General features: G+C 48.9%; 1 protein-coding gene across 9 annotated transcripts in view; it reads left to right on the top strand.

Moving 5' to 3' along the window:
* PTPRM (protein tyrosine phosphatase receptor type M) overlaps positions 1 to 22,835 on the top strand; it is a 635,772-nt gene extending 612,937 nt beyond the window's left edge. For all 9 annotated transcript variants that reach the window (XM_020878055.2, XM_020878053.2, XM_020878052.2 and 6 more), the window contains 5 exons: positions 533 to 664; positions 5,274 to 5,399; positions 7,401 to 7,564; positions 15,162 to 15,297; positions 21,978 to 22,835. In XM_020878055.2, the coding sequence (XP_020733714.2) occupies positions 533 to 664; positions 5,274 to 5,399; positions 7,401 to 7,564; positions 15,162 to 15,297; positions 21,978 to 22,031 (612 nt within the window). In that variant the 3' untranslated portion in view covers positions 22,032 to 22,835. The remainder of the gene's footprint in view (positions 1 to 532; positions 665 to 5,273; positions 5,400 to 7,400; positions 7,565 to 15,161; positions 15,298 to 21,977) is intronic.
* The last annotated feature ends 1,377 nt before the right edge of the window (positions 22,836 to 24,212 follow it).

Below are 24,212 nucleotides of genomic sequence, written 5' to 3'. Positions count from 1 at the left end.
GGGAAAAGTGAATGGGGATTTTCAGTGTTAATACGGAAATTTTAATTCTATTGGTGTGATATGGGTAAAAAGGTATTTAAGCTGGTCTGACGCTCTGCAGAGCTGTCAAAAGCGTGTGTGTCCTTGGATGGCAGGAATAAGTAACACCATCTCACACATTTAAACAATAAGCGCACAGATTTTAGGAGAAATGGAACTATCTTAATCATGCATATCTTAAAGTGAAGTTAAATTTTCTCCATTAAATTAGTTATGTGTAGAGTCATTGCCTTTCTACCAGAAATACCAAAAAAAACTGTAGGAGATGCTTATTAAGTTTTATTAGTAGCAAAGTGAGGTGACTTTAGCATTATTTTTCTGCAGATGAGTCTATATTTGGCCTGTTTTGGCATGGACCATGGTGGTAGAATTCAACAGTTGTTAAATATGTTCAGTGTTTTATGTCACGGACTCCCATGTGTACAAAATAACTTAGCTTCCTCCTGTCACGTTCTCCCGGGTCCATTTGGATCTCTCTTGTTTGCATCTGCAGAGCTATAAACAGCCCTCGGCTTTCATAGTCACCCAGCATCCTCTGCCAAACACGGTGAAAGACTTCTGGAGGCTTGTCCTGGATTATCACTGCACGTCTGTGGTGATGCTAAACGACGTGGACCCCGCCCAGGTGAGACGCGTGGGCCTCGGCTGCCAGAGCCCGGCCTAGGGTCCCGTCTGTGTTTCCTGTGTTTGCACATCCAGAATGCAGTCCCCTGGCTGCAGGTTACAAACCCCAAGCAAGGACAGGGAGCCAAAGATGCCTGTGTTACAAACCAGACGGGGGACTTCCCGGGCCGTCCAGTGGTTAAGACTGCACCTTCCAATGCAGGGGCTGTGGGTTCGATCCCTGGTCGGGGAGCTAAGATCCTTCATGACTCGTGGCAAAAAAGAAAAAAATATAAAACAGAAGCAATATTGTAAAAAAAAAAAAAAAACTCAGTGAAGAGTTTTAAAATAGTCCGCACACACACACACACACAAACTTTACAAAAAATCATACAAACCAGATGTAATTCGGGATGGCAGCAGAAAATAGTCTGAGACCAAAAAGATGGACTGAAGTCAGAGACGGAGTGAGTGACAGGGCAACAGAGGGTCATAATCTGGGCTGTTCTCGAAGGATGGGAGTGCTGACCGGAGAGAGATGCAGGGTAACAGGCAGTCAGGACTGACCCAGGGGCTGAAGGGCATAGAGCAAAGCGGACCAGAGACGATGAGAAAGGCCGTCAACCTCTGACACAGCCCTGGATCTGGGCTGGGAGTGTCTCCGAGCCTCCCGGCGTGGCCCACCTGGAGCCCACAGGTGGCAGTTGGCCTAGCAGGGTGAAGAGTGGAGACTGGCATGCCGTTCTAAGGGATAGCAATTACTTTTGTCAACTCTTTGGTAAAGATATATTAAAGAGAAATGAAAGCAAGACTGGAAGATAAGGAAAACTCAGAATGATGAATGTGATTTGTTCGTAGCTCCTCTTTTTATACACAGAGAGACAGAATTGGGCAGTGGTGACTCAGTATTACTAATGGGGTTAGAAGGATTTTCCTAAAAGGACTTGTCAGGCCAGAGTGAGCACGGAGTCCTGGGAGCTGGATTTATCGCTTTAGGGCCCAGCTGTTCTAATCACAGGCTGAACTGCTGTGACAGAGGCCCTTGTGGGAAGTTTGAACTTGGTGTGTTGTAAGAATAAACTTGTTCTGGAATGGAATTAATTTTCTGTCTCATAGAGACAAATTAAAAAAAAAAAAGAAACGAAAGTCTGACATATTGCATCAGCCAAAGTGGACAAAAATTTTCCTTCCTAAAATCCATTAATTGTCATCAATTTGCCAAAAATCCCATGGACCTTCACTTCAGTCCTGTTATGTTTTTTATTACATTTGAAGCAATGCATTGTCTTGTTAAGGCTGTAGCCCAAAAGCTAGTTAATGAAATAATAATGATCACGCTTGTCCTCATCTAGTCCTTTTTACTTAAGAAGCTTCAATATTTCAGAAGTCTTCCGCGGTTACCCTCTCCTTTCCAAAGGATGGGTGGCAACCGTTTATAAAAACAAGCAGACACCACAGCTGGGAAACCTCAATGACACAACCGGAAATAGGACCAAGGGTTCTGGTTTTCTAACTCACCATGCCGTGCGTTCAGCTCCACTCGTTCAAGGTTCCTTAGTCACAGACAGAGGATAAGCAAGTGTTCCCTCTTCAGAATCATTGTTTTTCCCCTAATGTGAATACTGAAATGCCGTGATAGACTGTTTTTTTCCATATGAGTGAACCAGACATCAGTGGTTTACACACGTTCTTTCTGGACGACGCTGTTGAATTCTAAAGCGTGTTAGTCAGTCAGTCGTGAACCCAGTAAAGAATCCGCCTGCAATGCAGGAGACCTGGGTTCTATCCCTGGATTGGGAAGATCCCCTGGAGGAGGGACTGGCTACCCATTCCAGTACCCTTGCCTGGAGAATCCCATGGACAGAGGAACCTGACAGGCTGCAGTTCATGGGGTCACAAAATATCGGACATGACTAAGCAATTAACACTTAAATTCTAAAGTCGCGTTCTAAGCCACAGTTGTCTGGGCTCATACCGAGCCTTGGCTGCCCCGGTGGGAGAGACCAAGGTCCCCATCCCGCTCAGCAGATGGAGCCGGTGCGGGTTTGGAGAAAGGATGCTCTTGGGATTCGGCCTTTTAGAGAGCACTAAACGGAGCATTTGAACCGAAAGTCTCTGCAATCACACAAGAATAGCACTCAGCTGCTTTAAGTATTTATAGGCCCAGTTCATGGACGTGTTATGCACTATTTAAGCCATTTTCCACACGGTTTCCTCAGGTGGGATGCAGAATGCCATAATCCAGGAGCCTGCGCCGGCCGGGCCATTCGTGTTTCTCTGATGAAAGTGACGAGCTTTAGATTGAGGGCTGAATTGGGAGGACGAACAGAAAACAAGGCTGGCTCTGTCAGGAGAAAACGGGCAGGACAGTTCAGATGTGTGTGTGTGCTAGGCCTTCTCTTCCCAACTCAGCTTCCCATCATATGCCTGTTCATTTTAACATGGGTACCCTGAGGGTCAAAGAGAAAATGAACTTCAGCGAGCTGTCTTTTGACGAGGCAGTTTTATAACTTGTCACCAAGAAGCACTGGTGAGGAAGGAAAAATTTCGTGGAAGCAATATCTTTTTTTAAGTTTTTATTTATTATATAGCTGTGTGCTTAGTCGCTCAGTTGTGTCCAACTCTTTGCAACCCCATGGACTGTAGCCCACCAGGCTCCTCTGTCCGTAGAGATCATCCAGACAAAAATACTGGAGTGGGTTGCCTTGCCCTCCTCCAGGGGATCTTCCCCACCCAGGGACTGAATGCAGGTCTCCCACACTGCAGGCGGATTCTTTACCAACTGAGCCACCATGAAAGCCCTTTCTATAGTTATTTTTATTTTTACTGTGCTGGGTCTTCGTTGCTGCTCGGACTTTCTCTGGTTGCCATGAGCTGGGGCTAATCTTCAGTTGCAGTGCACGGGCTTCTCACTGCAGTGGCTTCTCTAGTTGCTGAGCACGGGCTCTAGGGTGCATGGGCTTCAGTAGTTTCGGCTCCCAGGCTCTAGAGCACAGGCTCAATAGTTGTGGCATGGGGACTTAGTTTGCTCCACAGTATGTGGCATCTTCCTGACCCAGGGATTGAATCCACATCTCCTACATCGGCAGGTGGATTCTTTACTGCTGAGCCACCTGGGAAGCCCAGAAGCCTTATTTTCAAATAAATAAATGTAATTTCTAAAATACTATAGACTCAGCTCATGTAAAAAGGACCCTCATTATCCTATTTTCCTACTTGGTCATGAAATTCAAACCTTTAGCTTCTATAACAGAGGAAGGGAGATGGCTTCATTTGATCCACTGGAAACCATCTTGCAATCTTGGATATAAATCAACCTTTGTAACCTTCCATGATGAGATTTTAAATCCTTTGGAAAAGAAAAGTCATCAGAAAAAGGAATTTCAGGCAGTAGGTTCTCACCTTCATTGTACATCATCCTGCTTAAAATGAGATGTTTTCATCTGCTCTTGGCTCAGAAGAAATAGACTGTAAAATAATGAAGTGCTTTCCTCTTGCCCTGACCCCAGCCATTTGTCCCTCTGGTAAATTGGAAAAAAGAGTTCAATGCTGCTCCCAAAACATCACTGCATACCAAGTCCCCAAAGAAGCTTCATTTCCAACTTTAAGTAGGGTCTCAGAGCTTTAGAAGGCTTCCCAGGTGACTCAGTGGTAAAGAACCTGCCTGCCAATGCAAGAGATGTAAGAGATGCGGGTTCGATCACTGGGTTGGGAAGATTCCCTGGAGGAGGGCAGGGCAACCCACTCAGCAGAGCCTGTCGGGCTGTATCTGTGGGGCTGCAAAGAGTCAGACACAACTGAACAACTGAGCATGCATTGCGTGCATGCTTGCAGAGCTTTAGAAAAGATTTGTGATAACAGACGGGGCTTTTTCTCACCTGTCTCCAAGTTGTGTCGCTGCAGGGCAGTGGTAAGCAAGATCCCCTCCCTCATCTGCCGTCGTGCCTGGCACCCTGCCCGCCACACTCGTCACCTGCTCCATGTTTCAGCAGTAGTCCTGGTTCCCCAGTGTCATCAATACCTGGAGTGTGAGACGCTAGGAAATTGAGCTTTTAATTGAAGCCCAAAGCGGTTACTCTTATTCCACCGTGTTTCCTAGGTCTGAGCTGGGAGGGTTTGGACCAGAGCGTGAGAAAATGCAACCCAACACTGTTGTCAGTATTTTGTCACAAAACAGCCCTGTTCTCAGAGTGATTACATACTACTAGGCGAGCCCAGATGGAAGGTTGGAGATTTGGGTGTCAAGTGGGTCATCTCAAATGTCTCTGCTCTTGTGACAGCAGCTCAGGGCATCTCCCCAGGGTCGGAGAAGAGTGCCTTTCAGCGGCAAAAGAGATCTTACAGCGATGGCATTCAGTAGTGCCCACATGACCTCCCTGGGAGGCAGAATTCCTCGTGGCTTAGTGATGCTTTCGCAGAAAATAGAGGAAAAAGTACTAGACGGACAGGAGGAATTAAGAGCTCAGCCAACAAGAAAGTCAACAGGTCGACTTGAGGGAAGGAAAAGAGAAAGGAAAGGAAATGAAGTGAATGATTGGCATTGGGGCCTGATGCTGGTAGTGACCTTCTCCAGACGTGAGCAGTAAATGTATTCTGATCATTAACCTCGCGTTTCTGTGTTTTGAATCCAGTTGTGTCCGCAGTACTGGCCAGAGAACGGAGTCCACCGACACGGCCCCATCCAGGTGGAGTTTGTTTCTGCTGACCTGGAAGAAGACATCATCAGTAGGATATTCCGCATCTATAACGCAGCACGAGTAAGATCCACAACCACCGTGGCTGGTGTTGCGGTTTCCTTATTTTCTTATCAATTGACTGGGTAGATGGTCTGGGTCAGCGTTCTGGGAGCCTGAGGCCCTTCTAGGAGTCTATGAACAAAACAAAGTTCCCTGACCCTGCGGAGCTTATGTTCAAAGGGAGAAGACAGACAGGAGAGGATGGATGCACAGATTGCCTATTAGATTTGCCAGAAAGTGCTGTGTGCTGTCGGAGAAAAACGGGAAAGCAGAAAGTGCCAAGCCTGGACCAGAGTGCGAGGAGAGGGGCCGTGTGAATGAAGCCCGGTGGGCGTGAGGGGCAGCCACATGCTCTCCTGCAGGTGGCTTTGGGGGCAGAAATGACAGTCAGTGCAAAGGCCCGGAGGTAGGGGTATTGTCTGGTGAGTCCCGTAACAGCAAGGCAGCTGATATGTCCGCAGTCCAGGAGGCGAAGGCGGGAGTAGCTGCTGTCGCTGAGGTTGGGGTCCAGGGGGCAGAGTTCACGTAGGGCCCTGCAGGCCACCGCCAGGATCGGGGCTTCTGCTCTGAAGGAAAGGAGGTGCTGCCACAGGGTCCCGAGTGGAAGAGTCTTATGCTATAATCAAGCTTTTAGAAGGCACGCTCTGGCATCTGTGCTGGGGACAGACAGTGAGGGAGCGGGTCAGGAGGCTGTTGTAATAATCCAGGTGGGAAAGGACAAGGGTGAGCAGAGCGGCAGTGGGCGGGGGAGGTGGAGGGGCTCTGATACAGTCTGACCTCGGAGCTGATAGGATGGGGTGATCGGTTGGATCCCAGGGACTCAGGAGCAGCTGTCAGCATGTTGGTCCTGAGAACTGGATGGAACAGACATTAACCAAATTGGGAAAAGCTGTGTGGGTAACAGGATTGATAGGGGTCTGAGCACACATAGATGGAAGGCAGTTCAGCTGTGTATGTGCTAGGTTTGAAGTGACTGTTTGATACCTGCATTGGAATATCGTGGAGACCTTGGAATCTGTGAGGGTGAAATTCAGGAGCGAGGTCTGGAGACACAGATTGAGGACTCACTGGAATAGTTAAAGCCATGAGACTGAATGAAACCATCAAGAGAGAAATGGAGAAGAGAAAGGGACCCAAGGACTGAGCCTGGGGCCTGCATCAGCAAGCGTCCAGGAGGAAGGGAGGCCAAGAGCTGAGGGGTTTGGTGGGGGTACAGCCAGGAAGGAAACGAGTGATCCCCGGTGCTGAGTGCTACCGGCAGCCACGGAAGATTTAGCCCAAGAGATTCAGACTAAAATCACGCGGCCTGGTTATCTGACTCCTAAAATTCTATTTAAATCCTCCTGCCAGTGCAGGAGACACAGACACAGGTTCTGTTCAATCCCTGGGTCGGGAAGATCCCCTGGAGGAGGGCATGGCAACCCACTCCAATATTCCTGCCTGGAGAATCCCATGGACAGAGGAGCCGGGTGGGCTTTAGCCCATGGGGTTGCATAGTTGGATGCAACTGAGCACACACGCATAATTCTATTTAATTATGGTGAAAGACTAACTACTGATATCTTAGCAAGAGTCACGCTAGTGAGCAGAACCGTATTATACGCCCAGGACATAGGGTGTCATCAGTAACACTCTGAACTCACAGACATCGCCAGAGCACAACTTATCCTTTACCTTTAGTCTACCTGTACTTAAAGTCAAGCCTGTTTACCACCCTCGGCCAGTGTGGTCAGTGCTCAGGTCGTGTGCCGTTTTTCATGCAGCGTCTGCAAAGCTGTGAGCATTCCACTTCGCTTCTGTCTGGCCTCCCGTTGGAAACACCTGGTGTTTTGTATCAGCTCGCGATTCAGACTCCTAACCCCTCGGGCCATAGACGGTCCATTCGCTAATGACAGGCAGGCCCTCCTTCCCCCTCCGGCCCGCTGGCATGAGGGGGGGTGGCCAGTGCGCTGGAGCTTGGCCCTGAGAGTCACGCCTGCTTTTTTTCTCTCCGCTCCCCTGCGATCACCCGACCCTCTGCAGCCCCAGGACGGGTACCGGATGGTGCAGCAGTTCCAGTTCCTGGGCTGGCCGATGTACAGGGACACGCCGGTGTCCAAGCGCTCCTTCCTGAAGCTCATCCGCCAGGTGGACAAGTGGCAGGAGGAGTACAACGGCGGGGAGGGACGCACGGTCGTGCATTGCCTGTGAGTACACACACCCAGCCCTAACGCCTCGGCTCACCGCCTCTTGTTCACTATAAATGGAGAAGAAATAAGCAGATCTGGGCGAGAGCTCATCGGTCCATTCGTTAAATGTTCAGTTCACTTTGCAGAAAGCAAGCACATGCACATTTTGCCTTTGGAGGGGATGTCGCTGCTATAAACTGAGCCCCAATCTTGTGAATGGGAGCTGCCGCCTCCCCCCAAAAATAGCTGGGTGGGTTCAGTGAGCTCCTTCCAGCTCTTGAGAGCACGTTGTTAAGCTTCGGGGAATTTTCTGAGCTGGTTGTGAAGCTGTTGGTAACCTGAAATCCTCAGTGGCAGACGTGTTTATGTCACGGACGTCAGCAAATGCCACAGTCAGGGGGTCCTCCCCGTTATAGCAGAATTGGTTTACCAGCACACTCATTGGTGATTCTGTTGGATTTCATGACAGAGGTTTCAGAGGAGCTGTCTCCTTCTTCTCTGTGGTTTTAAGAGAGTTTTGTTTTGTTTTGTTTGCCTGGGGATAGCTATATATTGGGAAGATTTGGTTACAGCCAGTGTCTGCAGACTGGTCTCCAGACCGGCAATTTTAACAAGTGCTAAAATGGGAGATCCTTGGCTGCAGAATAATGGTTCCCAACCTTGGCTGCACATCTGGGGGGCTTTAAAAAAAAAAAAAAAAAGCCATGCCCAGGCCGCAGCAAAACAATTAAATCCAAATCTCTGGGGGTGGGAAGACTGGGCAACAGTGCTTTTTTAGCTCCCAGATTATTTCAGCCTGAGGCCGAGGTTGCAAGTCGTGGCTCGAGTCTGCGTGCTTTTCAAAGCACTTTCACCTGCATCTTCTCATGGGCAAGGATAGGAGCTAATCAACCAGCAGGAGGTGGCTTAATGGGCGGCGATTGGAAAGCCTCATAGTCTAGGGAGATGGGGAGAGAGTCTGTGGACACTGGGTATAAGCTTCCTTCTCTTTTTGATGGAGCACTGTTAACAAGCTCACAGGCAACTCTCTCCCAAATTGAAGGGAGACAAAGCTCCGCTTCGGGGACACTGACCCTGGTTACAGCAACCAGCATGACCAACAGCTCATTACTCCACTCGCTGCCGTATCTCACAAGATGCCCCCTACCCCCACCCCCCACCCCAGATCTGGGAACCCAGACTCTGCCACCTGTCAGCACTGAATGTGTCAGGAAACCTCTGTCCCCTCAGAAACGGTATTATGAAGCAACCAACACCGGCCCTTCATCAGAAGTCCCCCTACTTCTCCCCTCCACCTTCCCCTTCCTTCTCAGGGACCCAGTTCATTAAAATCATCTCCACTGAGAAAACGTCCAGAAGGATCAATGAACTGCTCCCATCCCCATTTTTATTCCTCTACTTGCAGACTTAACTTCTGATCAGAATAAGGTCAGAGGGTCACCTGTGTAAGGTGATACAGCCCCAGCAAGGATAATCGACATCTTAGTGAGAGCTTGTATTTGATCGGCTAGGTTTTCTTGGGGATGCAAAAACAGCTTGCAGTTACTGATTTCTGCATCAGGAGCCTGCCAGCCTCTGGAACTAGGAACATCACGCTTCCTAGAAGCTTCCTGACCAGGGCCAGCCCTGGGACCCAAATGACTGCATCCCAAATGTATTAAGTTCACCTTAAAAGTGCATTCCGGTATACAGTAGGTGCAGACAAATACTGTTTGATTCGACTTGTACAAGGTATACCTAGAATAGTCAAGTTCATAGAGTCAGGAAGTATTAGTCCCTTGGTAGGTGCCAGGGTCAAGGGTGGGGGAGAATAGGGAGCTAGCGTTTAATGGAGACAGAGTTTCAGTTTAGGAAGGTGAAGGTTTTCAGGCTATGGACGATGGTGAGCTGTACAAGAATGTGAAGGCACTTAGTGCCATAGAACTGCACAATTAAATATGGTTAAAATGGTATGTTTTATGTCGTGTGACTTTTACCACAATAAAAAGTTTTTTTTTTAATCATAACAGAAAAAAGGGGCGGGGGGAGCTACATCCCAGTACTGGGAGATCTGAGGCCCCAGGAAGGACCTGGGGGGAAGATGCAAAGACCCATTAAGTCACTGCACCTCGTAGACCACCGTTTAGACACACTCTCCAAGGCATGGCTGTGACCCCAGACTGAACAGTTCCACCCCCTGCCCACGTGATACCTAAGACAGTGGCTGTTCTCTCACCCAGTAGACACTGCAGGCACCTGCTGCTTCTGCCCTCCTGCCAGCCGAGCCCCCGGCCCCTCCTCCTGCTGAGAGAACCTGGACTTTTCTCTGGGAACCGTCCTCCCCCCAACTCTGAAGTCCCAGCTGTCCCCATGGGGCTGCCATTTACTGTGTCTATATCACAGGGGCCGTGAGACCCAGGCTGGGGACAATGCTGACTGTTGTCAGGATTTTAAAATCTTAATCTAAGGTGTTTTAGTTGTAGGAACAGAGTTAGGTTAAATTGGTATCCTCCAGCTCAGGCCAGGAAACGTTGCTTTGACCCACAGGCAACCTGCTGTCCACGCAAGATGAGAATTTCTTCCTATTCAGTATAGCGCAGTGCCACCTACTGGCCGTGGGCAGAGCGTCCATTCCAGGGACGCCCTTGAGGGCTGTGAACTGGATGGTTCACAGAAAGCAAGCAGGGAATTCTTTTTCTTTATACACGTCTTCCAGCTAGTAAAACTAGTCAAAATGGATAGAATTAAGGTCTCATGCTTTTTCAATGCTTGATGAAAGTAATGGATGTAGACAGTGGTCATTGACAGCTGCTGAAAGTGTTAGGTGAAAAGCCAGTGGAGGAGAAACAGTGAGGTGTCAATGCAGAGAAAGAAAAGAGACTAAAGAGCAGAAGAGGAAAATCCAGGAACAGCCACACCTCAGGGTCCCCTGACTCACAGCAAGGTCCCACAGCAGGACACCAACTACAGGCCAGTGGTCTCCCTTCTCACGCTACGCAGAGAGCATCTCCAGTGCATGCGCTCTTCAGACCTGCAAAGGAAGACAACAGAGCTTCTGCAGAAAAGCTTCACCCGAAGGAGTAATCAGAGATAAGTTATGCAGGACACAGAACAGCGGCCATAAAGGAAGACATTGGAAAACTGGATCATTAAAGCTGAGCACTCCCGTTCATCCAGGGAGAGTGGAAACACAGGACACTGACATTTGCGCTCCATACATCTGACAAAGAATTCATAGCCAGCATGCCATAGAACTGCTGAACTCGACAGGAAAAGGACAGACAATCCAACTGTTGGGCAAAATGCTTGACAAGAACTTCATTTTTTCAAAAAGAATATCCAAATAGCCAATAAGCATACAAAAGGCATCATTAGTTTTCAGAATATGCATTAAAATACAGCAGAATTGGGTGTCCCTACATTCTCACCAGAATGTCTAAAATTTAAATAACTGGTTCTAAGTGTCGGGAGACTGTAGAGTAACTGGACTCCCAAACACTGTTGGAACAAAGTAAGCACATACAACCATTTTGGAACCATTTAAATAGCGTATGTGTGTGCATGCATGCATGCTAAGTTGCTTCAGTCTTGTCTGACTCTTTGTAACCCTGTGGACTGTAGCCCACAAGGCTCCTCTGTCCACGGGATTCTCCAGGCAAGAATACTGGAGTGGGTTGCCATGCCCTCCTCCAGGGGATCTTACTGACCCAGGCATCAAACCTATGTCTCTATCTCCTGCATTGGCAGGTGGATTCTTTACCACTAGCGCCACCTGGGAAGCCCTTTAACAGCATTTAGCAAAGCTAAATATAAATATATCCTCTGAGCTCTTCTGCTCTGAGGTCTGTGACTGCAGAAATGACTTATAAATGCAATAGGAGATGTGCTTATAGCAAATTTACTCCTAATATGGGAAACTGCAAACAGCCCAAACATTCGTCAGCTCCTAGATAAAGAAATTATACAGTAGTATAGCCACTCAATGGAATTATTCTCAGCAACGTAAGAAGAAAAGGCTTCCCTGGTGGCTCAGATGGTAAAGAGCTGCCTGCAATTCGGGAGACCTGGGCTCAATCCCTGGGTCCAGAAGATCCCATGGAGAAGGGAACAGCTACCCACTCCAGTATTCTTGCCTGGAGAATTCCATGGACAGAGGAACCTGGCGGGCCACAGTCCATGGGGGTCCCAAAGAGTTGGACACAACTGAGCGACTAACACACACAGTGTAAGAGGACAGACTACTGGTACAACATGGGTGCTTCTCACACAGATAATATTAAACAAGCCAGACTCAAAAGAGTATATGTTGTATGATTTCATGTGTACAAAATTCAAAAACAGACAAAAGAAATTAATGATGCTAGACATGAGAACAGAGATTATCTTGAAGGTGTTGGTAGTTTTGGTGAGGAAGGAATACTGAGGAGAAGGAAGCCAGGGGCCTGAATCATGGTCTGATCTTGATCCGATTGGTGGTTACATGGTGTGTGCATTTGCAGAAGTTAACTAGGATCTATACTTAACCACTTGTGGACTTAATTGTAGGTATGTTATACTTTATTTAAAAAACTGATTTGGAACTTAAGCATGGGATGATCAAGCTGGCACTGGAACACAATGATCAATCTTAAAATCACAAAACAAGTTGATATCCTATGCCTGCTTCCTAACGAAAGTTTGCTTATAAAGTATATTTATCCAGAAAGAAGAAAAATCCTGAATTCTTATGAAACTCTGGAGCTAAATCCCAATTAACAGGTAGGTTAAATGATTCTCAGAGATGCAGTGAATAAGAACAACCCAGAATATGGGGCTGTCTGCGGGGAAAATGACCCTATTTCCTCAATAAATAAATTGCCAAGAGGAAAAAATGAGAGGGCAAAAAGAACCCACAGATTAAAATAAACTTGCAAGACTTGTCAACCAAATGCAGTGTGTGGACTTTGCTTGGATGAGGATTTGAAAAAGTCAACTGTAAGAAAAAGTCTGAAACAACCTGGGAAATTTGGACAGTACCTATAAATTTGATTCCATTAAACTGTAGTGTTTAGGTGTAATGACAATGATATTGTGCTTATTAATTTATTTTTTTTAAAAAATGGTCCTTTACATCCTTGGAAAAGTGGTTGATTCCAGAGCTGGTACAAGGGAGAAGTTACAGGACCAGTTAGAAAATCTCATGGTTCTAGAAAGTAAGGACGTGCTTGAAAAGGATTGAAGGAACCAGCCTGATGGAGCTCCTAATGGCCAAAGTAGGAACAATTTCAGCAACAAAATAAATATGGATACTATTTTAGCTCAAAGAAATGAAATTGATATGTATAAGTTTAAAGTGACATAAATAATAGAAATAAATTTTTCAAACAGTGGCTGAGAGTTCTCTCTTTAGAGCAGGATGTAGAAGGAAAGAGGGACGTGGAAACCAATTAGGCAGATGTCAGAGACGTCACTTTGCTGACAAAGGTCCATAGAGACAAAGCTGTGGTCTTTCCAGGAGTCATGTGTGGATATGAGAGTTGGACCATAAAGAAGGCTAAGTGCCAAAAATTGACGCTTTCAAACTGTGGTGCTGGAGAAGACTCTTGAGAGTCCCTTAGACAGCAAGGAGATCAAACCAGTCCATCCTAAAGGAAATCAACCTTGAATATTCATTGGAAGGACTGATGGTGAAGCTGAAGCTCCAATACTTTGGCCATCTGATGCGAAAAGCTGACTCATTGGAAGAGATCCCAATTCTGAGAAAGACTGAGGGCAGGAGGAGAAGGGGACGAGAAGATGAGATGGTTGGATGACATTACTGACTCAATGGATATGAGTTTGAGCAAATGCAGGGAGATGGTGAAGGACAGGGAAGCCTGGCATGCTATAGTTCATGGGGTCGAAAAGAGTTGGACACAACTTAATGACTGAGCAACAAGCAGCACAGTGAACACTGTTGCAGACAGGATCAGTAAATGGACACTAGCAACAGCGGATGAAGCTTTGAGGAGAACAAGATAGTTACATAATCCCAGTGCATTTTTCCCAAGATACTTATTAACTGCAAAGAGAAGTATCATAACTACCTGGTGAAAAAATCTGCCAGACATCCACCATCTTAATAAGCAACCAAGGTCAGCATTGCCAGCAGCAAAACAGTTCAACACCATGAACCTTCAAAGGAGGCGACCGCCTTTCCATGGTTTTCTTGCCAAAGTGCATAACCTCATGCCCAATGATCAGATGAATCAAAATGAAGGCACTTTCTACAATTTGTATTTTGTGATGACTTCTCATATCGTGGAGGGGGGACCATCGCTGTTTTCTACATCTCATTCTGTATTCTGTATTCTGCAAAACAACTGACCAGTCCTCTTTGAAAGTGTCAAGGTCAAGAAAGACAAGGGAAGACTGAGGACGCAGCTCATAGGAAACACCGAAGAGATGTGATGCCTAAACGCTAGGTGGGTCCTGGACTGAATCCTGGACCAGAAGAAAGGACGGTTGTAGAAAAACTGGACACCTTGACCAAGGTCTGTAGTTTAGTCAGTAGCATTATACCAGCGTTAACTTCCTGGTTTTGACCATCTGCTATGGTTATGTAAGACCTTCATATCCGGAGAGGTGAGCATGCAGAGAACTCTCTGTGCTATTTTTGCAGTGATTCTGTACAATTAAAATTAATCCAAAATAGTTTTGTTTTGAAAGAGCCCTTATGAAGCCATTTATCTCAAATTGGGACTGGAACCCAGCCAAAACCCATGGCCTTCGGTTTGTGACTAAGATCACAGACCTGTTTTCAGGGCCTAATGAAACTCAGGTTCGGGTATCTCATTGCACAAAGTATTCAGTGAGAGACAAAGTGATAGGCAGGAACTGTATTTATTCAGAAAGAACCATGCTCCACAGAGTGTGGGCCATAGCAGAGAGCAAGTGTGGCAGTCTCAAAATATGGTTATGATTCCCATTTATGGGATGGGTAATTTCCTAGGCTAGTGAGTGGGAGGATTATTCCAACTATCTGGGGAATGGTCAGGGATTTCCCTTTTGGTTTTTGATGGTCCCCTTTGGAACCGCCATGGCACCTCCGGGTATGTCATTTAGCTTGCTCATGTGTTACAGTGAGCTTAAACTGAGGATCAAGGTTTAGTCAAATTGACTTGTCTGCCCTCTGGTACCCATTTGGATCTAATCAGTTTATGCTGTGCCCTCTGGCTATGTCATTCTTTCCAAGGTTGTGCGCTGCCCCCTTCCCTCCTGTTTCATTTAGGTTTTAGAGATAAAGTATGAAATGCTAATAGATTGTCTAAAGCCAAATCCATCTTTGAGCGTGACCCACACCCATCCCACTTTTCCTGCAGACACTGCATGAGCTGTTTGTGTATTGAAAATTTTCCTGGGCAGGCCCCTTTGCATAAAGCTGCCGTATCAGGTTACCTCGTGAGGGCAGAGGTGGAGCTGGGAGAGCAAGCCGGGTTCCCATCACCTCTGCTCAGGTGATCTGTGGGCTCTGGGCTCCGTTTGCATCAGATAGAGGGGCTTGCCTGGGTGGAACATCCCGGCCAGGAGGGCTTGGGCAGCAGGTGTGACCACGTGGTGTGAGCCATGCGCTGTGAGGGTGACCCAGACCCACCACCCGCCTCTCCTCTCCCTGCAGGAACGGGGGCGGCCGCAGCGGGACCTTCTGTGCCATCAGCATCGTCTGCGAGATGCTCCGGCACCAGCGGACGGTGGACATCTTCCACGCCGTGAAGACGCTGAGGAACAACAAGCCCAACATGGTGGACCTGCTGGTAGGACCCTGTCCATCTGTCGTCCCACTCAGGGTTGGGGTGTGGGGGGCGTTCCTGGTTAGCTCAGTCTGATCCCTAGTGGGAGAGGCTCGTGCTCAAGGTACATTTGCTTTGCTCGTCCAAGTTTTTCTCCCTTCTCCCTTCCTTTTGCCTTTTCACCAGTAGGCTCCTCTCAACACATCTGACACGTGGAAATAGTTGAAACTCACAAGCGCTCATCCTGATTAATTGCCATTCTCAGCAGCACCTTCCACATGGCTAAGCACTTCATCTTAACGGAGAAGAAATAATCATAGCGCATGAAATGCCAGATTTTCAAATTACAGATTTTATAAATAGCTTAATCACCTAATATTTATCAAAGCTGGGTATTGGAGTTTGACATCGGACGATTGCTTTTAATTATGGCGGGTATCTGAGGAGAGGATGAAAGAGGTGCAGAAACAAAGAACGAGGTAGAATGGTTTTCTTCGGGAATTTCATGAAATCTCTTTATTGTGCGGAGCTGTTGAAATGCCGACTGCTGTGACTCGAGAACAGGAGAACAGTTTAAAGGAGGAAGCTTTTCAATGAGGTTTTTGTATTTCTCTGTTAGTGGAGGAAGGATCTGAAGGAGACAGAGGGATTCATCCCGAGGTGGAGAGAGTGGACTGGGGTGGGGGGCGGGGGGCAGGAAGAGGTGGAATCCCTGAGGAGCTTGGAAAGTGTGCTTCCCTGGCAGTAACGTAACAGGACTAAAGACGGGGCGGAGAGTCATTCTGAAGGTGAGGAAACAGCCGTGGCGCCGCCCTTGATGGCCAGCTCCTGGGACCCACCCGAGCCCTGCTCAGCATCCAGGGCCATCTGCTCCCCCCACAGACGTGCCGGGTGCTTCGTGAGCTGTTCTAGTTTCCAGATGCATGTGCTGCCCTGGGAATTTAACAAGCAGGCACCTCTTCAGCCAGGTGCAGACTCTCAAAACCATCAGCAATTACCAAGTTGGCTTCTTCGATTAAAGGGCTGTACCCCCCACACTGCTGCTCCCCACCTTGCCCTGGGTGGTTGCTGTTCAGTCACTAAGTCGTTTCCACCCCTTTGTGACCCTATGGACTGCAGCACACCAGGCTTCCCTGTCCTTCACTATCTCCCGGGGTTTACTCATGCTCACATCCATTGAGTTGGTGATGCCATCTAAGCACTCCCTGGGACCCCTCTGAATTTTAGAGTTCCCCCACCCTGAATTCTCCATCTTCTGGGCTAAGGGCAGTTAGAGGTGGCCCGAGTTTAGGACAGATAAGCAGATTGGCAGAGGCTGGAAACAAATGCATAAATTAAACTTTTCTGTGACATCATTTGGTATTTAATGCCCTGATTCAGGGACAGGCGTGTAGCTTCCAAACTTTAGTTGTCATCTGAGTAAAGTGACCTTGACTTTTTAAAAAAAGTGTAATCTCCTTCTCACTGCAGCCTGACTTAAGCACATCGTTAGAAACAGACCCTTCCAGGCCTTTGCCTGAATGGCTCTGCTGAGCTTCCTTCACTCATGAGCTTTTTGGGCAAAAGCAGTGAGGCTTTTCCCAGATCCATGGTGCAGACTGCAGTACGGGGTGCTTTTCCATGAAGGCAGCTCCTGACCACAGCTCATTTTCCCATCATAACCTGGGCATTTCTCTATTCATATGTGGTTCTGAAAGAGGAACAGGATCTTCGGATTCCCAGAACCCCAAAGGTCTGCACCAGTTTTATGATAAGCTCAGTGGCTGAGAAATGTAAGAAAGTCCTGCAATTTCCTGAGAAAAATGTCTGATGAATCTGTCACGGTGCCTCCTGGCGGGATAATAGATCTTATCTGGTGACCAGAGGGAAAATGTCACGGTGCTCTTTTCAGTGGGCTTGAAGCTTCTTGAGTTGAATCAGGGCTCTTATCGCTGGCGTGTTTGTTTTTGCTGTGAGTAGTTTCTGTTTAGTTTGGCGCTCGTGTGTGTGTATGTATGTGTGTGTGTGTGTGTTGGCTGAGAGAACTAATTCAGGTCAGGGTGATAAAACCTGGTACAGTTTTATTGGGCATAAAAGACCATCCAAGACTTGAGTCTCTCCTAAGTAGAGAATGTGATACCAGTAGCTGAGAAGCTCGCTCCTAGCTGTCTCTTTGCAGGAGGAGACAAGAGCCAGGGCTCCCCAGAGCAGACCCCATGCTGGCCACCAGGAGGCAGGCAGGTGGGCGTGGGGACCCTGGCCAGGCCCCTCTGGGTCTGCTCATCCTTCCATTCAGACCCCAAAACATGCTGCCACAACCCTCATCCCCCCATCTCCCTATCAGAGCAGGATGAATGTTCCAAGGGGATCAAAGTGGGCCCATCTCCATCTCCCCTTGAGGGTCTGATTATTTTTCCAAATTGTGTTTGAGTTAGAAACTTCCTTGTCCATTTTGAAGCGTGGCACTCTCAAGGGAGAGTCAGAGGGCCTACGGATTTATTTCTTCAAATGTTTAGGTCTGGAGGCTCCAGGGAAAAGTCAGTGGATTGCCAGGAAGCAAAATCATTTTAACACAAGACTAGATGTCTTGATGGGCTTTTCTAGTGACACAGTGGTAAAAGATCCAATGCCGATACAGGAGGCCCAGGTTCAATCCTGGGTCGGAAAGATACCCTGGAGGAGGAAAGTGGCAACCCACTCCAGTATTCTTGCCTGGAAGATCCCATAGACAGAGGAGCCTGGCAGGTTACAGTCCATAGGGTTACAAAAGAGTCCGACAGGACTGATCGACTAAACAACAAGATGTTTTGATGCAGCAGGGCCACTGGGTTTGTCTCCTGACCCCTCTTCTGCCCAGCTTCACAGTGATCCACCTCTTCAGCCAACCCCCAGCCCTCATCAAAGCCCTGGATCCCTGAGGGGCCCACTGCCACAGTGCAGCCTGAGATTGGCGCTACTGACCTGGTCAGAGGTAGACGGGGTCCCCCGCGCTGAGCCACTTTGCATCTCATATGGTTGCTGGGAAACCAGCTGCTTCAACACACAGTCCTCTCTCACTTTTGCTTCTGCACTTGGCTTTGAAGTTCCCAGGTCTCCGTGTTAACAGACAAGCAGCCTTTAGGAGCCAGATCTTACCCGAGGAAGTTACTGTCCCCGGGAGGCGGTGGGAGCTCTGGCCGACGTGCTGACTTGACACACTCACTCGTTGTGGAGTGGTTCCCTCGACCACGGTGATCAGCACGACTGTGGCCTCTTGGAGTGAGCGCAGCTGAGTCTGTGCGATCAGAACGCTTGCAATCCGTGGTCAGCAAATTTCAAGGGTACAATTCCATATAACTAACTCTGGTTGCTGTGCTGAATGGTAGAGCTGCGGAATTCACTGCTTTTACAACTGAAAATTTGTACCCTCACCAGCGTCACTCCACTTGCCCCTCCGCCCACAGCGACAGTTCTAGTCTCTGTCTCCATGACATTGACTTCTCTTTAATGGGACCTTTAAAAAATTCTGAGCCCCAGGCCCACCCCAGAGTCTGATCCAGGTGACACAGACCTGGCTGCAGCAGCCGTGGGACAAGCGCCCCAGGTGACCTGATGTACAGCCGAGGTTAAGTTCATGGATGGTCTAGAAAGGCCCTCAGCCCATCCACACGTTGGATCACCTGGGGCGCTCCACAGATACAGGAGCCAGGCCGCGCCCCAGAAGACAGGGGTAGACAGAGCCCGTGTGATGTGCTGCAGGTGAGAAACACGGCTCAGAAGGATAAGAGGCTCATCCTGCAGTATGGCCACACCTGTGGCGGGGCAGGCCAAGCCCACTTCCCATTTCTTCTCTTTACCAAACCCAAGCTGCTCCCTGGACCAGGGAAGGCAGTGGCCACAGGCCAATGGGTCTGATTAGAGAGCCAGATGCACAGACTGCATGTGGCCTTGGAAAGGGAAAAAGTGCTTCAGACTCTCTCAAAGCTATACCGAGCATAACGACCCATCCATCTATCGTCAGAGACAGGCAGCTGCCCCCTGGAGGTCTCATAGGCACAGAGGTTGGTCACCTAGTGTGTCCCCCTGGGAACACTGATCCAAACAGTCCCACCTGAGGTTATTAGCGCAGGGGCCCACTTCCCCTCCTGGCAGGCACGTCGGGCAGAAGCATCTTTCCGCTTGTCAGCAAGTATCCAGCTGAGACTGAAGCTGGTGTTCGTTTCCAAAAGCAGGTGTGTGTGCAGGGGCAGGGAGGGGTAAGCCCTGCCCCAGGTGAGCGCACAATCTCTTTGAAACTTCTCAGGCAACATGGGGTGTTTGAAGTGACAGGCTGACTGTGGGGCCATGTTCCGCAGACAAAGGCACTGTCTGGCCCTTGGGGGAGCTGCCTGCGGCTGCCCGCCGGCACCAAGGCCTCCCATGCCCTCCCTGAAGGTGAGGACTCTTACAGCCTGACCGCACGTGGGGTACCCTTTCAAGTTTCACGTTCTCCCCATTTTGGGAGAGCAAGGGGCATCTGAAGCGAAGGTGGGGGCAGGGGTCTTGAAGAGGAGTTGCCAGTTACCCTGGTTGTGGTCCAGCACAAAGATGCTCACATCATCAGCTAATGTCACCCAGGTTGGGAGATCCTGGGACCAAAGCATAAACGCCCTTTCTCCCCTGAAGCAGAGATGGCTCATGTGGCTTAATTATACTGTTCAAAAGTGAGGAAAACCGCCAAAGGGCTTACCTGGTGATCAAGTGTAATCAGGTTCCAAGTGGGAAGATTTCAGGTGTTTCTCGAGGTGCATGGGGAAGGGGACCGGCAATTTGTGCTCCTTCTGCTCATTCCCTGTACCGAACCAGTCATCACAAAGTCTGTGGAGCTAGCAGCCTACTTAGGAGGGATGAGATGAGAGAGAGAACTCATTTTGAAAAACTGTAGTCATGCCTATGATGGGGCACCCTCAGTGACCCCTCCCCCCGCACAGCCGCCCCTTGGGATGAACCCGAAACCCCTTCCAGACTTCCTCACTCACCTTTGACCCAAGGCAGCAGCCACGTGGCCCTGTAAGTACATCTGACTGTTTTAAGGATCAGCAGTAAAGAAGCTGCCTGCCAATCCAAGAGACGCAGGTTTGATTCCTGGATCGGGAAGATCCCCTGGAGGAGGAAATGGCAAGCCACTCCAGTATTTTTGCCTGGACAGAGGAGCCTGGTGGGTTACAGTCCATGGGGTTGCAGAGTCGGACACAACTGAGCAACTAAGCGTGCATAGCACTCTGTTAAGAGGACGGTCCATAGTCGGCACTGAAACTAACTGCACAGCTAGCTTTGTACAAAATCACATTTCTGCAAGAAGGAACTGATCTCTTAGGTTTCCACGAAAAAGAAAAAAAGAATTTTCTGTGCGATTCACAAAAACAGCAATGACTGGAGCTCACCTCAGCCAGTGTCAGCTGTGAGCTGGCAGTGTCAGGATTTTGAAATTCAAGTGATTTCTTATAAATATTCTGAAAATAGAAGTATCAGATCCCAAAATAATAAACCCTAGAATGTGAATTGGAGGCTTGTGCAGGTGCTGGTCCAGGATCTGAGAAAGCTGTGCTCAAGAGAAACGAGTTCGCTGCCCCGTTAAGAACTGGGATGTGGCTCCCAGGGGGCATCAGACGTTGCCCCCAGTGCCTGTCCCTGTTCTGCCATCTCTACCCGGGCAGCCTGCTAGGAGGACCACAGTCAGGAGGCCCACGGGCTTTATCATTCAGACTGGGACACTTTTGAGAGCTAATGAGGCTTCAACTATCCATTCTGTCAAGATAACAGGCATCAGTCGAGACTGTCTGGGCAATCCAAGGTGCTCAATATCCACCTCTCCCAGTCCGCATGCTCCTCCTCCAGCTCCCCATCACCTGCCACGCTCTCACATCTCCCCTGAGAACTGCTGCTCCCCCCTCCACTGCATCCAAATTGGGGACCATTCATGGGCCCCACTCAGCTCTGCCTCTTGGGGGCCCTTGGGTCCCTATCTCATCCTCCTCTCTGGACCATGGACTTCTCAGAGTCAGGAGGCAGGTGAAGGTGCTTGGTACTTAAGAGGGGCTTAATAACCGCTCATAAACTGGAGGGAGTCTTGTTGACTGATAATCAGAGGTAAAGCCGGGCCAGGCATGAAGCCATGTTTACTCACTGAGCAAATTGTGAAGGCTCCAGCCTCCCTCCCAATCCACCTCTTGGCTTTCCCATAATTTGTCCTCAGGGTGTTGATATGACAGGTGCACTTACACATGTGGACAAACACGTGTGTTTCAGTTGTCTGGAACTTTCCAAGAAGTCTCACAAGCGTAGATTTCAGAATACTACTTTCATCGACCTTGTATGAAATATCTACTAACAGTGAATACGCGTGTGGTCCAGGACTGTGACGGCCTGGCTCGTTTCTGATTCACCTCCTTCTTGGGTTGACTGCTTCCAATTAAAGCCCTAATCGGGGCTTCCGAGGTGACTCAGCGGTAAAGAATCTGCCTACCAGTAGAGGAAATGCAGGTTCGATCCCTGAGTCTGGAAGATCCCCTGGAGAAGGAAACAGCAACCCACTCCAGTATTCTTGCCTGGACAGTCCCACGGACAGAGGAGCCTGGCGGGCTGCAGTCCATGGGGTCACACAGAGTCGGACTTGACTGAGCACGCATTCACGCACAGCATCATTGCTCTCAGAGAAATGGGACCTGCTATGGCGGCGCTGATGTTGTGTCCCTTCTGTGTTCCAGGATCAGTACAAGTTCTGCTATGAGGTAGCCCTAGAGTACTTGAACACTGGCTGACGGCGTGAAGAGCCCCGCACACCAACCTGCCATCCTGCAGAGCCAGGACGAGTGCCACGGTGTTTGTGCCGATGAGATGAAGACAGCTCCATATGCTTATTTTGCTTTGCCTAATTGGCTCTTTTTAAAAAAGAGTCCAAGAAAAAAAAGTGTTTATAAAACTGCTTGCACTGCCCGATTCCCAATAGTGCTGCTGCCTGACCGAAACCCACCCACAGCACCCAGTGGTCCAACCCTGTCCTCCTGGGCACCGGCCCCTTCGAGCAGCGCAGACAGATGGTAAATTGAAGAGCACAATTATATTCTTATGAAGGAATTTGTACCTTTGGGGTATTATTTTGTGGCCCGTGAACGTTTGTTATTGTCACAGCTGAGTGTACATTTTCGTTCTGTGGAGAATGCTACCTGGCATTATGATAATATATTATTTTAGTTAATATTTGTATTTTAACATGTCGCATAATATATGTAGCTTTCCAAGACTAACAGATAAACGTATAATGAACCAAGAGATGTTGTATGAGTTGTTGTTTCTATCAGATTTGTATCGTTTCCGAGGGAAAAGCTCGGGAGGCGTTCGGTTCGGGAAGGCGGAGGTCGGCGATCAGGTTCACAGATCTGAAGTTCTTCCTGTGTGTTTATATTGTAAATATTTTTGATTTCATCAGATTATTTATTCATTAAAAGAAATTTTTGTGAAGCGCGGTGAGTGACAATCATTTTTATCCAGCCCTGGAAATGATTTGCTGTATGATGCTACCTGTGTGAATTCTCAGCTCAATAAATAAAGACGCGTGAGCAGTGTGGTGTCTGCCTGGTGTCCTGACACCCTGCGGGGCAGCTCTGGTCACTCCTGGCCTTGGGCAGAGAAACCGTGGCTGGTCTGCTAGATTGGAGCAGGTGGACTTTGGATTTCGGAGAGATCTTTTGTCAGGGAGAAATCGAGACCCATCCTGAGCTCCTCCTGCGAGCCCCAGAGGCCACCAGCCGGTGAGCTCTGACCTGGCAGGCAGGTCTGACAGGAGCTCTGGGCTGGACTCCAGAGTGGTGATTTTCTGAGCAGGAGGAGAAGCCTCTACCTTTCTCTGGGTGGGGGGGGGGTCATCCCATCCTTTCCAGGCTTCACTCATGCCTGAAACTCGTTGACAGAACACTCTTTAGAGAGTGGCAGGACCAGAGTGCATTTGAGCCGGACACCACGCTGGACAGACGTTTCTTGCAGGAGAAAGGACTGCAACCCGAGGGCCCTGCTGGCCTCTGAAGGAGGAGGAAGCGGGCAAGGAATCACACCGAGTGTAAGCTGAGCTCCAGGCTGTGTGAAAAATGACCCGTGGGTGATGGGGATGGTCCTCTGAGAACACCCATCTGTGCTGAAAACTTTGCGGGGCCTTCCTCTAATAGCAGGTCCTCCCCCAACGGTAAGACTGGACATAGTTTGGAGCCACTGAGCCATCGGATAGCTGAGAGGCTCTGTCATAAGAGACTGAGTAACATGTCCAAAGTCGCCTAGCCTCTGGGTGCCAGCTGCCTCCGGGGCCCGGGGGAGGCGAGGGCAGTGTCCTGGAACCGCACCTGTGTCATTTATCCAACACTCAGGGTAGGACCATCCCAGGGGCTTCCCCGGTGCTCAGTTGGTAAAGAATCTGCCTGCCAGTGCAGGAGAAGTAAGAAACGCAGGTTCGATCCCTCGGTCCGGAAGATCGCCTGGAGAAGGGAATGGCAACCCACTCCAGTATTCTTGCCTGGGAAATCCCATGGACAGAGGAGCCTGGTTGGCTACGGTCCAAGGGGTCGTAAAGAGTCGGACATGACTGAATGACTAACACAGGGAAGGACCTGCCCCTCCTGTGAGACAGGACACAGCCCACAGCCCGCTCTAGGCATCTCGGTGACTAAGAATGACAAGGTCAGAGGTTGTCCATCAAGGGCCCAAGGTTGACCCTGAATCTGAGACCTGCCCTGTCTTTTGCACTCTGAGTGCACCATTCCCCAGCCCCCTAGAAGGGGAAGGAACCCCATATGTGCTCAGGAAGGGCTGGCCACCCCGATTGGGTCTGGACCAGGTATCTCACTACCCAGGTCTCCCCAGGTCCCCCATGGAAAGTGGCCTCTATGCATTACCACCCCACACTTTTGGACAAGCTCCTAAAAGATGAAAAGGTGCTTGCTGTCTACCTCTCT

The sequence above is a fragment of the Odocoileus virginianus genome, chromosome 22, assembly GCF_023699985.2.
Source record: "Odocoileus virginianus isolate 20LAN1187 ecotype Illinois chromosome 22, Ovbor_1.2, whole genome shotgun sequence".
NCBI lineage: Eukaryota > Metazoa > Chordata > Mammalia > Artiodactyla > Cervidae > Odocoileus > Odocoileus virginianus.
This window is presented reverse-complemented; position numbering and strand designations above follow the sequence as displayed.